Raw genomic sequence first — 17,937 nt, 5'->3', positions numbered from 1 at the left:
TGGATGAAAAGCAAGAAAATTAAAGAAAAAAGCATAGAGCGAGAGAGACAGAGCGCGAGAGAGAGAGAGAGTACATGTTTCTGATATTAAGTCCTCTGTTAGTCCTTGGTCTGCAAAAGCAAAGTGATGTCCCGCAGCTGAAGAGAGCACTTCTATATTTTATCATCAGACTGAAGAGGAACACAGCTAAATGTGTGTGTGTTGGTTACATTCTGGACCCACACTAGTGAACTCTTTATTAAAAAGAACTCTAAAATACATTCTCACAGCTTCAAACACCTAAACCTGGCTGTGATAAGTTTCTCCATAAGATCCTACGTGAACCATATCAAACGGAGCAATCTGATTGGCTGAAAAATCACGAGCCATTCTGGCTGAAAGGATAATAAAGGAAGAGGTGACACAGGCATGACACAGAGAGAGAGGGAAGGAGATAAACGTGTGGAGGGATGCACACAAAGGAAAAACGGTCATAAACAGAATGCATGGACCCAACAAACTGCCTTACACCAGAACCCAGAGTCCCACAGGGAGAGAACGTGCAAGAGAACGGATGGTTGCTATCAATATGCAAATGAGCCCTTTCAATAAGCTTCCTGACCAATGGCAGGTCAGCATGAGGTCCAGTGTATGTCGGTCTTTAACCATGTCCTGCCTAGAAGTGCTTTCTGGGTTTTTAAATAAATGCTTAGGTAGAATTCCACTGATGTTTCTACATCTTTTGCATAAATAAAGTACATAAGTTCCGTTACTCAAGCTTAGTTTCTAGATAGTAACTGCTACACCATTTAAGGTGGAATGGAGAACTTGAATAAGAAGATTGGGCACCAGATAGTAACGGCTGCATCGGGTACCGTGACGCAAGGGTGTTACTTCTGCACAGTTTCCAGTGGAATACAAAACGAATGAAAGATTAATTAAACAAACATTGGTGTCAAAATATATATTTGCCACTATTTAAGGTGGAACAGACAGTTCTGTTTAAAATGTAGGTGCCAGACTGTAGTGTGCTCATTTCTTGTCATTTTCTCAGATGAACTGTGTCCTGAATATCATTTTTAGCCAAGAATTTATATCAGTGCATTACAAACACCTTGCTGTTTATGTAGGGGTGTGTGTGTGTGTGTGTGTACACTTGGTTTTACTCACCCCTGACTATCACGCTGACCTGGTCCCTCCCTGTGCCAAGGCTATTCCTGACCTCGCAGATGAAAGTGGCGTTCACAGTCTCGTCTACCTTCAGTACAGTCAGCTTATTCTCATTCACCTGCACGGTCTCCGGTAACAAACCAGACATCCTGTCACCAAAACAACTGCTGTAAGGATTTGATGGCATATGACCAGGTTAAACAATTGATTCAGGCAGTCCAACCCATCCAAAAAGTTACTGGATATTGGCTCCAGACCTCCAAGGAATGCAGTTCCACTGCTCCACACCCCAGTATTCGTGTTACCCACACTCGGCTCTGAGTGTCCTTAGGCTCATGTGCAGAGGAGCCAGGGCGTCTCATTTCATATTATGTTTATTTATTTATTTATTTATTTTAAAAGACAAAAATTACATGGACAATTCAATACAATACAATTCATCTCTATAATTTAATGTTGATTTCTTTAACAAAAACTATGACAAAATAATATTCTTTGTCGACTTATTTTTCACAACGAAACTAGACGAGAAACACAGAAAATTTTTATTTAAATACGAGAAATAATAAAGATTTTGCACCAATTCCTCAACAAACTAAATTTAATGGAAATTTAAAAAAACATAAATTACACACTATTTCTGATTTTTAAAAAATTGATGATTAAATAAAAACTGCCTGCAAGAGCAGAAAATGCCCGTCTGTTTACGGTTGTCAGGGCAACGAGAGGGTCCTAGGGGGACTGGTGAAGAGAAGTCAACTCCCAAAAATCGATTCTTCATGTGTAAAATTAAATAATGTTAATCAAATGTTAATGTTAAATAAATTTGACGAAAGAAATTCCAAACATTTTTAAATGTTTTTAAACTTAGCAGCTTTTAAACTACTGTTTATCAAAAATAGTATAAATAATTCCTCTAAAATAGTGAAACATTTTTAAAAAATACATTCAGAGTATGTTTTCAATTTCATTTTGTCTAAAACTAGACCAAAATATCTGTAGTTTTTGAAAACGAAAACAAGAATAAACCTAACAACGGTTTAACGACAAAAATGAGACTTGATATCAGCCTCAGACTCCTTCGGTTCTTAAAGTCTTCGACCGTTATCAAATCCAATGCCCTTGTAGCAGCCATTGACCATCACTACAGGCAAGACTAGCTATTTATATATCATAGGTTACAAAAAGGTCGTAAGGCCTGAGGTTTAAGCTCAGAACGGGCTGGACGAACGCAGCTAGAGTGCAGAAGTGACCGCAGAAAACGGAACCAGTCAGGGAAAAGGGAAGGAGACAAGTAGGATGGGAAAGTACCTAATGGGGCTAATGGAGGCTAATGGGAAATCATTAAAAAAAACGTACTGAGAGTCTACTGAAGAGAGCTCAGTGGAGGGCATTAGACAGAAAATGCTTGGCCTGAAATCAGCCTGGTCCCATTACTCCCACTTGCAGCCTTGCACCCTTTGTGCTCTTAACGTGCCCCTCTTGCATCAGATGGTACTTTTGTCAAGGCAATTACCCACAATCCACTGTGATTCTATTAGGTTTCATACATGAAACATTCCTAAGACGACTTGATAAGTCAAGAAAAAAAAGTACATTGTTGTAGGCCAGGGTTTTTCAAACTCTTTTCAAGCGACCCGTATTTTGTCCACTGATTTACATCTACATGGTTACAAAATTAGCGACTGACGTTATGGCAATATTTAAGGCGGAACTGCAAGGTTTGAACCAATATCTGCTGAATAACAAGCTGAATTCAGCTTCATATCACAGAGGAGTTTGAAATTACATAATTGTTGAACAACCTGAAGGTGTAGTAGTTCTGAATTTACCTAAAGTCTGGTGCAGAATAGTGCACGGCTACTTTAAGACCACCACTAATAGCCTGGGAATGAAGCCCTGCTCTGGTTGAGTTCTGCTGAGGAAGCGGGCTGTTGAAGGGTCGTCCTGTTTCGTAGGAAGGTATCTGCTACACCGTGTATATCCCTTCCAAGAATAAAACTCGAAAACAAGGGGTTGGACTAAGTCAGGGATTCAACGTTAAAGTCAGAACAGCAGCAGTCGGGTTAAATAGACAGTCTGGGCTCCAGTATAACAAAGCGTGCGCCATTTTTTTGTTTTAAACCCTGTTCTAGGTCAAAATGGAGTACAAATATTTTAGACGTTCATGTACACCACACTTTGTAGACACCCTTTAAGAAGAAAGGTTTCAGCTCCTATAAGGAGAACACAGATGTGCACGTACGGCTTGTATAGGTCAAAGTTCAAAGCCCAGCATCACACGGCGTGTCATAAATCCCCTCTAGGTTTGGGTTATGGAGCAGCGGAAGGTCTCATGACTTGTGACATGTTCCCAAGACATTTATTCAGTGTTTGTATATTCCTACAAACCCTTAGCTCCTGAGTGTTTGTTTGTTTGTATCCACACTGACTGTGACCATGTCATACTCACGTCTTCCAGGTTATGGTGGTGGGGAGAGGGTTTCCCTGAGCCTGGCAGGTCAACACAGCGTTTGTACGCCCCAAATACCAGTTGTTGTCATATCCCATGATCTGCACCTGAGGAGGATCTGAGAGAAAGCGAGGGAGGGGTGAAGGGGAAGAGAAAGAAAAAGGTTACCCGTGTGCTGCGGGCGACTTGAGTGAGGAGGTCTTGTTTGAACCTTAACTAGCATAACAGAAGCAACATTAGCCCTGCTAATGCAGTGCAGCACATGCTACAGGTTCCTGGCTGTTCAATAAGCTTAATGGCCTTTTCTGTGTACTACATTTGTATTAAGGCCATTAAAAAAACATGCTACTGTTTTCACTCAAGTGTGCCCAAGTGTCTACACACACAGCCAGGCAGCAATCTGGAAATAACAAGGCTCTCGAGACTCTGCTAATGAAGGGAATTGGGAGCTGTGGGCGTACATTCGACCTGCAGTTGCATGGGGAAATTCTCTGGACTGCTCAGTGTCCGGTGTGACACCATGCAGCTGATGTCCTTGCCGTTGTCGGCCGGAGTAGGGGCCAGCCAGTACTCGCTCTTCACCGACACCGTGTTGTCCGAGTTGTCAGTCTTCTTCAGCGTGCTGTTGCCGTTTACTGACGTCGCCCAGGAGACCGTTGCTTGGGGACGTCCGTTGGATGATTCGCAACGAGCCACGACGACCGGGGTAGTGCCGGCCTGAACGACGACCGTGGAGGCGTTGTTGGTGGGCTTGGCTGGAAAAGATTACAAGAGAGAGAAATAGATTTAAAAGGTTGATATAAATTTAGAATCCAAATAACATGGTTCCTGAAGCACTGTTGTGGAGGCAATGAGGCGTTACTCATTGTTGAGCACGGTAGAGTAGGTTTTCAAGCTTGAAAAGACCAAAGGATGTTGCTCTATTTCTGCTCCATAGGTGACACCAACATATTTTTGCTGTTACTGATTATTTAAGGTGGAACTGGGAGAACCGCATGAAAGTAAACGCATACTGAAAGTGCTACAAAACTAAAACGCTCACGTTACAGATGAGGTTCTGTGGTCATTTCAACAGTGAGTAAAAACGTACAGCCATGTGCTGTTCCAATTTAAAAATGCGGAGATACTAAATTAAAACATTGCTGTGAGAACTGTAGTCCTCCAGAAGCGTTTACGTTGCATTGGAGAGCTTCATATCGTTTTAAAACCGTCAAAGCACAGGCCCTATCACGGATAAATCCCTGGAGACTATTACCGTCCTCTCTCTCTAGGTAGGTGTCATGGCCTGTATGGAATTCATTTTGTGTCAGAAGGTGAGAGAAATATATATTACATTTTGAGAGGACCACGGTGCTCTGAGTGAACACTGGTTTCTTTCAAAGCTTGAAAACCTGCTCAACAATAACATTTCATTTCAAAACACATATGTTCAAAATGTAATAAATAAAACATGCACACGCACACTCCACAACGTCTTCCCTCAGGTCTTAAACCAGCTTGACGCAAGATACTAGAATGTTTGTATGAAATCTCCAGCCAATGAGAGATGTCTATGTGCAGCTTTTTTCATTTACATGAAACAATGGTATGTTCACTGCCATAGAACTGAGTCCCGTTTGCCTGTAATTTAATGCATTACTCTGGGTTTTCTGGAGTCACCTCTGACTCTTGACTCTAATGCAAGATCTTTGGACGGTTCTGCAGTTCTGCATGATTTGTAGTACGATGATAACTGCCAGCATCTGACTGCCAATACATGTGGACAAAAACAAAAGGCAAAGTAATGCTATTAATACTAAAATAAATGAAAAAATATTTAAAAAATAATGTTTTTGTTGCAGCTCCATTAGCTGTATATTAGCCTCGTAGCAAACAATTGTGTAAAACTAATTGATGAATATTTGGATGCAACTTCCAAACATCTCTTGGCTGACGAACAACATTTGGTTTCAGGGGAAAAGCTGTACGTCAGTTTTTGAGCCAAATTATCCACAAGTACTCAACCTTTGCTGGTCTTGATATTCATCGCCTCTGTAGCACGCGAGTTAAGAATAAACCCAGCATCGCTGCCCTATAAGACTTTGACCTTTATTTCTCTCCGCTGCTCCGAGGGAAGAGAGGAAGGGAGGATGAGGGAGGGATGAAGGCGGGAGGAAGGGGAGATGGCCGCTTGGCTCGGCCCACAGCGCTCACATTGTACACACGTTCCGCTCGGAGAAAGACATCAAAGCGAGGGGAGAGGAGAAAAGCGAGGGAGACGGCATACGACAGGAGAGCAGCGGCCTCTCAGCATGATAAGCAGGCAGATCAATAGCCGAGAGAGAGAAGACGGGGAGAGGGAGGGCCAGAGTCTGGCCAAGGTTACTGCCACACTTCACGCACATTAACAGCAGCGCAATTGATCTGACAATATAATTTATAATTCCAGTTAAAGCCTTTAGGACAAAACAAAAAAGATACACACAAATATACAGCACAAAGTACGACCTCACAACAGTCCCAGATGACGAAACTATCTGGAGCCCCATGAAATCTCAACCTTCAACAAGCATGAAATGAAATGCTCTGCACATGAATCTGAGGTCAACATGGCTGATGCATAAAGCCTCCACAGTCCTGGAGCTGCATTCTACGAAGCACTGGAGTACCACCTGGAGTGGCGTGCATACGTAATCCAAAACCGATCACTGGACAGTTTCCCTGGAGGACCTGTATGTGCGAACGCGACCACCTGCAACATTTGTCCTTGTAGCAGCCCAGTAAAGACTCTGGGTAAAGTCAGAATCAGCTCATGTGAGAAAAACAAAAATGTTCCGTGTATTCTCCTGCACGCACTGCACAGGCGCTGCTCCACCCTAAACCATGTGTTTCATTTTCTACTGTGAGAGTGCCGAAAATCTCCCGCTGTGAACTGCATGTGTGAACGACCTCTCTGGGACATCTCCGGACCCAACAGGAATTCCTCCAGAGTTCATGTGTGACAGAGGCGGCATGCCCTTGTGACCGAATGCAACTGGAGGAGCTACTTATATAGTAGTGTAAATACTACAACCTCAGTTCCCCAGTGAGGGTGGCTCTAGTTAAGGCAGATTTATGCTTCTGTGTTGACTGCATAAGAGCCCTAAGTAGTTGTGCGTGTTTATACTTCTACATCGCCAAAATGTTGGGGATGAGTTCCAAATATCTTCCTCCACCCTATGTAGTACAGGGTAGTGGTGTAGTAGTATTAGTTTTCTAAATATCGAAAGTGCACTATTTATGGAAGGGAGCGCTAAATCGACAGAGAGCAGTTGTTGTTGTTGTTTTACCCTTGTTCCACGTCCAAACCAATGTCTGAGGAACACTCTCGCTATAAAATGTACTGCTGTTTGAGGTCTCTGTAGTGTGTAGAAGAGGAGTGCATATTTCCGGACTTCCTTCCTAAGCTTGATCAATGTTCGAACAATCACAGTCAATGAGGTCCGCAACGGCGTTACATTTCTGGGGAGGTGAGCGTCAGGCAATGGCATAGGGTTTGTTTCAACACAGGATCTACACATTTCCTATGGTGAAGGTTTAACAGAGAAGCATAAACTGGCCTTTAGTGTTCTCCTCCATGTGTGTTGAGCTGTGTGAAAAGCTCTACCCCAGCCTTTAAACTCCCAGCTTAGAATCACACAATAGAGGGAGACCTAACTCAACACAAACAAATAGAATTTGCAGCTGTAGAGCTAAAGCCTTTTTTAAAATAATAACACACACACACAACCTTGCCCACTACTCACCTAGTAAGATGAGGTTAGTGACACCCTGCTCATTTCCACTGGGATAGGTGGCGTATTCGCAGATGTAGCGCCCCTCGTCAGTCATGGCGATGCTGGAGATCTCAATAGTCGGATTGTTCAGTTGAGGCGGGTCCTGTGTGAAATGCACGCGGTTTTGAACAGGGGAAACTGGATAATTGACCCCAAACTTCGGGTGAAACACTGCAATGTTGGTCCGGAGTCCAGCAGCAGTTTCATAAATCCATGACACCTAGAAGAGTGCAGAAAGAGAGACAAGATAAGGTGTCAGAATGAATGCTTTAGCACCTTGTTCATATTGTCTAAGGTTATAGTGAGTATGATTCATCATCATGTATTATTTAATAAAACCATCCATCAAAACTGAAGGGTTCCTGCGCTGCTTTGTGAGTTTTGTTGACATCAATGCGAACTGGTTGGTGGGGTGATCTACCACTTTCCTCACTAAGAGGATAGTTGGCATAGTTTGCAAAGCTAATACAAGCAGTGTTTTTTTCTGTTTCATTTTTATAGTTTTAGAAATATATTATAATTTAGCAAAATTTGAATTCCCAATTTGGTTTTGGACCACTACTACATAGGTCACCCCCCACCCCATTTTGGAAATGTCAAGGCTAGTTCCACTGCTTCAAATGCAAGAGACACAGAAGAAACATTGTGAGACGGGGTGCGGGCGTCTAGCCTGATCAATTCATCAATCCCTTTTGTGATAAGGGGACTTGTTTACATTTGAAGCCATTCCTGTAAAAATAGAGAAAGGGTGCATGGCTCATAGACCTCAATGAGCTATAATCAATAGATGCATTAGCTCCTCTCCCAGAGACAAACAGATAAATTGCATGCAGAAATGTTACCCCCCCCCCCCCCCAACAGTGTGTGGGGATTGATTACAGAAAGTGAGGTGACCTCTGACCTGCGTGAGCTCCGTTTGGCCTTGATCGGGAAATTGGCATCGCAGGGTAACTATCTGACCAGGATATGTAACCACCTCGTTCTGGACCTTCACACGCTGAGCCCATGAACCTGTGGAGAGAGGAAGGGTAGGAGTGTGAGAACAGGAATCCGTTCTTATTTTCCAGCGGAGCATAGCAGACCTTTGACCTTAGCTGCGTTTGGAAACGCTGGAAGAATCCAAAGAGTGCAACAGCTTAACCAGAAATCATATGTAGAGTTTTACAATTTTCACCAAATCTTAAAGGAACACTAGGCAAGACTTTTTACAGCTCTGTCCCTGTTATCATGGGGGAGGTTCCTACCCTCCTCCAAAAGTTACATAATGCAGTTTCTGCAGTGCTGAGCCCAAAGTAGCAATGACAGAGGCTTTATTCTTTATTATTACAGGTCAGTGAAGCATCACCATGATTTTGAAGCTGTGATTGTAAATGAGGAATACTACCTAGTGTTCTTTTAAATTTAGTTGAACAGCAAATACATCTTTGCACTGCAGGATAATGTCACAGTGCAAAAGTAAAAGCCAGTAATAAAATGCCCATGAAAATAATTTACTTCTTTTTTTTCCAAATATGATTTAGGCAAACACATTTTTTAATAATATTTTAGTTCTGATAATACTATTTATAACCAGAGGTGGGTAGAGTGGCCAAAAATGTACTCAAGTAAGAGTATTGTTACTTTAGAATAATATTACTCGTGTAGTCACCCAATTAATTACTTGAGTAAGAGTAAAAAGTACTACGTGAAAAAAATATTCAAGTACCGAGTAACTGCTGAGTAACCTCTTTGTTTAATAATCAAGACGTCAAATATTTTTCTCTGCCATTGTACTGTGCTTCTGTGCTCGTTTACTCCTGTGTTTGCCGCGGGAGCGGTCATAGGACAGCTTGGCTCCATTTGATTGGTAATTCAGACTCCCTTCCCTAGTGGCTACGTTTGATTGGTGAGACGCCGTCATGTGACATGTAGTACATGTTACTACCCACCTCTCTTTATAACACAGTATTATCTTTAAATTTAAGTTAGCTACATAAACTAAAGAAGCAAATTTTAGACACTAATCACGTCTTTGCAGCTACATAACTGAGTATCTCTTGAGCTCTTTGCCCTAAAGCAAGGCTTTAATAAAAGGGAGGTGAGACTAGAAAGAGAACTAATGGAGGAAAACAGCAACTGGGGCAGTGGCTCTGCCTTTAGCTGTAGACTGTGCTCTGACACGAACAATGTAAAGAAAAACCCTGGCTTTACGTGAACCATTCATCATCCTCCAGCTCGCTGACAGAACATATTGTGAACGTTTGTCTCACAAGTGTGAACTTTGTGGTAGAGGACACACACACCCACAGACACACACAGACACACAAATCCTTATTGGAAAAGCACTAAGGGAGAAAAACTAAGAGGAAGCAAAAGCTTAGGCAAAGACATGTTCTACAAAAAAAGCTTCCAGTATATTGGCTCTATCAATAAAACACTCTCTCTAGAAGCACCCTGTCTGTGTGTGTGTGTGTAATGGCCCGCTACGTAGATTAGCTTTAGACCCAGGGTTCTATACCCCTGAGTGCAGTCATTAAAAACATAATTCAGTTCAAGTTCACTCACTTTCTAGAGAGCAAAAACTTTTTTTATTATTGTTATTTTCTTGTTTTTATTTCTTTTTAAAGCTATGCGGCACTTTCTAAATCTGTTTAATTCTACAGCCAATTCGCAATGCACTTTCGGCCTCAATTTGTCAAAACACAGCAACATGCCCAAATGAAAAACACCATTTGTCATTGTGTTCATAAGCTGAGGCTCATTTGTTGCACGTTGACAGATTTACAGAAGAAAAATGTGCACATAGTGCTGTTACTGATTAGCATTTGTATGCTTAGCGCTGCTTTGCTGTAAAATAATCACACCCATAAAACATCAGGCAGTGCAGCCTCTTCCATTCCCTTCACACTTACACTTCACTCAAAGGTGATGCAATCTATTGCTGTGGAATTGTATCGAGATACTAGCCTTTGCAGTAACCACAGCTGCAACGTTAAAATAAACCCTGTAGCTTGGTCCCTAATAAATACATATTATTTTTCCCAAACTCTTTTAAAACTTATATTTTTTGGAACTAAAAAAAAAAAACTTTAAACAAACTTGTGGTTCTTCAAGGATTCTTTAGTAAAGAAAATGGATTTCTATAGAACCCTGAACTCCTGAAGAAAGGTTTCTTTACACAGTGAAAGGGTATTGATCGAGAATCTGCTACAGATGATTCACTTACCACTTTTTACAGCGTTTACACATCTGTAGCTCATTTATTCGGGTCCGAATCAGTTAAGAAGCTCGTAATCTTCACTCCAAACCAAGGGGAAAACGCTCGTTTTCACACACTTAAAAATCAAAGTGCACTAAAACCACATGAGAATGTTCTCACCACTGATTGGTCAGACCTGACTGAGGCGGGGACAAGAATGTAAACACAGGAAGAAGGTCCTGTATTCTGGACTAGTGCGTTTCTGAACCATTAGCTCCAATTAGCGGCTAAATTTTAACCATTTCTCTGTTTAACTGCTTACTGCATCCAATATGCAAAACACACCCTGGCTACGAATGGCATTTAGCACCGACCTGCGGCGTACACCTTACTGTTAGGTCGGATCGAGGTCGTTTGGGACCGGACAAAGACCACCACTCTCTAAAGGGTCTTGGTGCGGTTGTTTTGGTTAATCACTGGCCCCAGAGTGAATACACAGCGTGGATGGGGCTTGCGTTCTGTTTATCTTCACAATGCTGTCATTGTTGTCTCACTTCGAAACTGAAAAGAAAGACTGAATCTGGAGACTGTTCCACAGCCTGAACAGAGCCTTTGAGTCCGTGTTTTAAAGATTGTGGAAAACATACGGCCTCCGTATAACCCTCGACAATCCAGACCAGACTCGTATCAGAAAGAAACCGCTGGAGTCGTGATAGAGAGGGCCAAAGGTTTATGGCGTTTGTTAGATATTCTTAAGACACAGTGGTTGAGACGAAGGTGAATACAGATTAAGGAAGTCCTGCCCAAAACACATGTTGGTTTGGTGAATTGGTAGAGTGTTCCTGACTGAGCAGGGAACTGACCCCTAATCTGCTCTGTGAGGAGACAATCTCTGACATGCTCAGATTAGCGTTACCGACAGAATGAATGAATGCAAATATCCAGTCATCTGCTGGCTGTAAGAAACTCAGAATGAGCCGCTGAAAATAAATCACAATGGAACATCTAAACAGGGAATTAGAAAGAGGGAAATATGGGCAAAATATGAGCAAATAGGGAAGCAAACGAGAGAAAGAAAAACAGAAGCTGTGTGTCATCACTGCTCTACTTTACACTGCTGTCCTGCCTGCAGGTAAACACACGCTCTCACACACACACACACACACAGGGGGAGAGAGAGAGAGAGAAAATGGTCGCTGATGTAAATCACACAAACACCATCCTGTCCTTTTCTGAGCCCTGTCACCAATCATCATGTCACGCACACACACACACACACACCTCGGCCATATGAAAGGTCTAACGAAGGCATGCTCTGAGTAACATCTACATCACTCCTTCATCACTCTCCATCCACTGAGGAAATCAGCCACAGAGGGTGGTGATGAGGCAAGGCCTGAGAAGGTAACAATAACAAATAAATCAAGCTACATTTAAGTGAACCTACTGTATTTGCATAAAACCCAGAGAAAATCGTGTAAGCAAATGGACAGATACAGATCTGGATTGGTCTAAGGTTAGCAGCCCAACACCAAAGGTCAGTTAAAGCTAGTGTCATCGCTGAGCTCTGGAGCGACGACACCTCACCCAGCAGCTGTGAGAGAGGAGCTGGAGTGTGACAGAGCTACATCAGCCAACATCACTCTCTGAACGCCATGAACGTTGAGGACACGGCCGCTTACTGAGGATGATCCACCAGCCTAATGATATCAGGACAAACAGCAGCGCTGACCAATGAGGACTGGAGTAGAGGTAAACCATCCACTAACAGATACGCTCTAATCTAACTGTACACTTGGAGGTAGGGGAGCTACATTAGGCGTTTCTTATAAAGTGGCCCAGCGATCGTAAGAACATGTTAAAGGAAAGGGATGAGAGCAGAAGGTAATGAGATATGAACAGCTTCAGGGCTCAACAGGCCGTGTGTGTGTGTGTGTGTGTGTGTGTACACAATCAGATGTTCCACAGTGTAAATGTGTGTGTGCGCATTTTGATGTTTAAAAAGTGCAATTGAAATGCATCTGGCATTAGTGAGGTGTGTGTGTGTGTGTGTGGGGGGGGGGGGGGGCTGTCCAGAGCAAAAATGATCCATCAGACGTATAGATTTCCTCCCCTAACACACTCTCTCCCACACATGCCTAATTAAAATCAAACAGAGCAAGAGGAGAATACGAGAGAGAGAGGAGAGAGAGAGAGAGAGAAAGAGAGAGAGATAGAGAGATACAGAGAGAGAGAGAGAGAGAGAGAGAGAGAGAGAGAGAGAGAAAGAGAGAGCAGTTTGAAATAAACTCATATCATTAATAATTTGTCTGTTTACACAAGCAGAGCACACTGTGAAAAATGTGTATTTCCAAGTGCAACACACGACCAGAACTCGGAATTCCATCCGACCGGGTAAATTATTTATCCAAACACAGAGAGAGAGAGAGACAGAGAGAGAGAGAGAGAGAGAGAGAGAAAAAAAAACAAACAAAGAGAAAGAAAACAAGGACAGATAAATAAAAGGAAAGAGAAATATAGATACTATAATGCAACCGTATACATCCAGAGACCCGTCTTTTACTTACTCCCCCCCCCCCCCCCTTTCCATCTTTCTTTTCACCTGATTCTTTAACCCTTTGTTTCTTTTCCCAGGGCCCACACCTATCATTTACTCTCAGTTCTATACATTTCTTTGTTTCATTTCACTCTTTCTTTCTTTGTTTCTTAAGTTTCTTCTTCCTTTTCTACACATCTCTCTCTCTCTCTCTCTCTCTCTCATACACACTCCATCCCTCTCTGTTGTAACTGGATCCTCCACAGGTGCGTAATGGGAGGATTTCTGCTCAGACTGAAACCTTGTCCCAGTGGACCACCACACACAAAAAAAAAAAAAAAAAAAAAAAAAAAAAAAAAAGGGGGGGGGGGGGGTCTTTCACAATAGACTCCCACAGCAAAGACACACCAGCATCTCCATGGAAACCGCCACGGAAATGCTCATAAACTCCGGACTGAGTGGTGCCGGGGGGACGCGGTGCAATAACTTCTAAACACCGGGGGCAGATATTAAATACACTCCCAGGAGACCCCTGAGGTCTTAGAAAATGAAGAAGGGTCAGGTCTGATCTTCGGCTGGAGTCAAAGTAAAAGTGCAAATAAACAAGTGCTTACAGCTAATAAAGCAGATTATTGGGTTAAAAACTTTCAAGCGGAACCAAGGAGAAGACCTTCCGAAGGCACAGCTGAGGCTTTGTTTTCTGTGTTTATCACAATAAAGCTCCAAGAGTCCTGCGTTTTACATCGACGCACGCAATATTCCCCACATCACGGCTACGTTTCAGAACTGTCGCGATACGGCACCGAGGGGCGGGAACACCTCTGAACAATATGGAGGACCACAATAAATAAATACATAAACACATTGATTTATTTAAGCTTGTCCCATCTATTAAAGCATTTATTTGCACGTGTATTTATATAGATTTATTTATTATATTTATTTGTCCTCCATAGAACCACAGAGCTTTATTTATTTATTTTTAAAAGTGTATAAATGTATTAATCATTAAATGGTACAGACCTGTGTGTGAGTGTGTGTGTGTGTGTGTGTGTGTGTGTGTGTGTGTGTGTGTGTGTGAGTGGTCATAGTCTGCCCTACTGCAAGGCCTCAAGCCCTTTTCACAGAGCAGCACATTCACCAGCCATGACACCATTACATCACCCTGTGTGTGTGTGTGTGTGTGTGTGTGCGTGTGGGTGTGTTTAACATGTACATTTTGAATCATTCTAGAAAAATGTTGGAAAGGAAATGTTTAGCCCAAATCCATCATTAGCTTCCGCCCCTGAGAGAGTAACCTTGACAACACATACACAGAGAGTAACACACACACACACACACGTGAACGCACCTGTGTGCATGCATGCGCACACACACACACACGCAATACCAAAACTAAAGTGTCAGTCTAAAGTGTCTAACAAATGTACAGTGGTGATATCTGCAAATATCACAGACATGTATTAACTGCCCCAACACAACACTGAACAGCTCAATGCGCTTGGAGGAGAAGGCCAACAGCCCAGATCTATTACAGCAGCTCACAGACGCCCGCATAGTGCTTGTGATGCAGGGAGAAGGCGGTCCATCCCAACCACCAAGAGTGAGTGAAGCCAACTGTGCTCTCATGGACACAAAAATAGATGAGTCAATCAGTCTCTACCTATCACCCACACGTGTACTCACAGATCATACTCATGTTGATTAAAGTAGTGCTCTGTAATTACAGGGAGAGGAGGCAGCTCGTCACATCAGACTTCCTGTGTGTGTGTGTGTGTGTGTGTGTCCGTGTCCTGATATCTAAACTAAATCTCCAAGTTTTCGCACCCACTTATAATAAGTGAAATCCAGCCTCTTCAAGGTGAACCCACTGTGGACACAGAGCTCCACAGAAAGCCTTCAAATGAACCAGGACACTCTGGAGAGGGGTTTAAAGTAACACTATGTAAGATTTAGGGTTTTTGCTCCAAGGCTCCTCTAGTTTAACCAATTTTTACAGCACTGGAGAAGAAGGGGGGCTGCCTACTTTCCTCCAAAAGTTACATAGAGCAGTTTCTGCAATGCTGAGCCCAGAGTAGCAATGACAGAGGCTCTATTCTCATGTTTAATGTGAAAATTTATTATGTAGTGTTCCTTTAAAGCCCCAGGAATCAGGCTGCATTCTCTGGACCTTCGTTATGAGCTGGAATGGTGTTTGTGATCCAGAACTAAACCTACTAATTGCCATCAAATCCTCACAGATATGTTCCAACACTACACTGCGACAAACACAACCAGTTACTGCTGCAAAGGGAAGACAGGCTGCCTATTAATATCCTTCATTTCATTCCAGGAGAAGAAAATGTCGGATATTGACATCTAACATCTATTCCCATATCGGTGCTTTCCTAATTGTTATCCCTGTAAACACACACACACACACACACACAGAATTAAGCTGTTAAATGAGGCTTATTGCAGCTTCGCCGTTAGAGGGATGTGTGTGAGATTAAGTGGAAGCTTCTGATTAGACACAGATCATCCTGGATTTACACACACACACTGAGCAGTGGAGTTGCTGCTGCTGCAATGAGTGAAGAGGAGGAAAGAAATGCAAGAAGAGAGGAGAGGGGGAAAATGCAACAGCTGCTCCACATCACATCTGGAGAGAGAGAGAGAGTAATTATGAAGGAGGAAGTGTCAGACTTGTTCTCTCCATTTCCCTCAGCTCAAAGAAGGAAAGAAAGAAAAAGAAGGAAAGAAAGAAAAAGAAGGAAAGAAAGAAAAAGAAGGAAAGAAAGAAAAAGAAGGAAAGAAAGAAAAAGACTCACTCACTCACTCACTCACTCACTCACTCACTCACTCACTCACTCACTCACTCACTCACTCACTCACTCACTCACTCACTCACTCACTCACTCACTCACTCACTCACTCACTCACTCACTCACTCACTCACTCACTCACTCACTCACTCACTCACTCAACCTCTCTTTTCTCTTCCTGCCTTTGTCTTGCTCTCTCTTCCTCACATCCTTTCTTTGTCTTTCTCTTTTTCCCCCCTCCCAATCTCTGTCCCTCTACAACTCTCTCACTAGTTTCCCACTCTCCTCTTTTGTTCTTGGTCTTTCCCTCACTTCCTGTCATTTTTCATATCTGCCTCATTGTTTTCTCTCTTTTTCGATACTCTCTACCTCCAAACCCCCTCTCTCACTTGCCCTCTCTCTCTCTCAATTGATCTTTCTCGCACACGGTCAAATCCAAACATTTACCCTCACACACACAGAGAGCCTCTCTGATCTTTTCTCTGATCTAAACACACACACACACACACACACACACACATTTTCTCCATCTCCTGTTTATTTTCAATACCCCCTTCTCTTTGTTACTGCTGGATACCGTTTTCCCTCTCTACCCCATACTTACTCCACCCACATTAGTCTCAGTGTATCAACGCTAATGTGTGGTATTAGGAAAAAGCAAAAAAAAAAAGTTATTAAAGAAAAAAGAAACCCATCAGCACTTGCTCCAATTGTGGTTTTCTTCTCTCTGTCTTTATCTCCACTTTTCTCCCTTCGTCTCGCTCACTCTGTAACCCCCCGCCCTCACCCCACACTTCTATCTATCCATCAATCTCTCCCTCACTTCATCTGCCATTCCATGTGTGTGTGTGTGTTTGTGTTTGTGTCTGTATCAGCAAACCTTATCTTAAGGCATTTTCCCAAGAAAACTGACTCTCTCACACACACACGAATTCCAAAAGTAAAAACAAGTCCAAGATGTTTCTATTTCAGCCATAATAATTTAATTCGTTTTTTAATTTATCATAAGAAAGTATAATATGTCCCCCACTGTTTATACGTCCCCTTAAAACCACAATAACGCGCATTAAGCCACACGATTCTGCCCCATGGAAGAAACATGGAGGAGAACCTAAACACAGAGGCCAACCGAGCAACTCGAGTTTACTTAAGTGAAAGCAAATCAGCCGAGAGTTTCAACAAGTTTAACTTGGTTTCTCTTAAAGGTTTGGCCTCTCAACCTTTTTTTAAAATTTTTTATCACCTCTTGCTCTCTTCCTCTCTCCTGCTGTGATTTTGTCAGCTTCACTTTTTTGCTGCTCAAATGACTGCGCCTCCCTCTCCCTCTGACACCCCCCCTGCATTCCTCCATCCCTTCATCCCTCCATCATCAATCCATCCATCCATCAAAAGCCTCTCTCTCTCTCCCTCTCCCACTGCATCTAAATAAATAAACACAGAACCAGAGAGGCCAGGAAAAGGAAAAGTAGGACAGCACAACCTGAGAGAGAAAAGTGGGGGGGTAGAAGAGAGAGAGAGAGAGAGATGAAATGAAAGGGAGAGAGGAAGTAGAAGAGAAAGTGAAATGCAGTTAAGAGAGACAGAAGAAAAAGAGAATGAGTAAAGGAGAAGAAAAAAAGAGGAAACCGAGAAAGAGACTGAGGAGGGAAGTGGGTGACATGTGGTTAACAGCCAGAAATTCAGGTGAGAGAAGAAAAAAAAAAAAGACGAGTAGGAGGGAGAGTGAACTGAACGACAGATAGAGAGAGAGAAGACACTTGTTGTTTAATTGGGCACTGTCACTCAGAGAGATAAGAGCCCAGTCTCGTACTTCAGTTCAGCGTCAGTGAAGTCCTCCAGGATCCGTCACATGTGAATGTAACCGCTCTTACCACTTCTGTAAGTCTCTGTTCCCACTCTTTCTCTCCATCGCCGTCTCTACTCCATCCCTCTCTCTCTCTCCCTCTCCTTTCCTACCTCTTCTCCACCTTTCATCATCTCCGCCACACACTGGCTTCAAGGGCTAAGCTACTACACGAGAACTG

At 42.7% G+C, this 17,937-nt stretch overlaps 1 protein-coding gene across 2 annotated transcripts in view; it reads right to left on the bottom strand.

The window, feature by feature from the left end:
- si:ch73-22o12.1 (nectin-2) overlaps positions 1-17,937 on the bottom strand; it is a 79,361-nt gene that overhangs the window by 44,115 nt on the left and 17,309 nt on the right. For both annotated transcript variants that reach the window (XM_066683971.1, XM_066683970.1), the window contains exons 2-6: positions 8,297-8,406; positions 7,366-7,615; positions 4,063-4,356; positions 3,602-3,719; positions 1,150-1,298 (exon numbers count right to left, since the gene is read on the bottom strand). In XM_066683971.1, coding sequence (XP_066540068.1) covers positions 1,150-1,298; positions 3,602-3,719; positions 4,063-4,356; positions 7,366-7,615; positions 8,297-8,406 — 921 coding nt within the window. The remainder of the gene's footprint in view (positions 1-1,149; positions 1,299-3,601; positions 3,720-4,062; positions 4,357-7,365; positions 7,616-8,296; positions 8,407-17,937) is intronic.

Source organism: Hoplias malabaricus, chromosome 10 (assembly GCF_029633855.1).
Source record: "Hoplias malabaricus isolate fHopMal1 chromosome 10, fHopMal1.hap1, whole genome shotgun sequence".
Lineage (NCBI taxonomy): Eukaryota > Metazoa > Chordata > Actinopteri > Characiformes > Erythrinidae > Hoplias > Hoplias malabaricus.
This window is presented reverse-complemented; position numbering and strand designations above follow the sequence as displayed.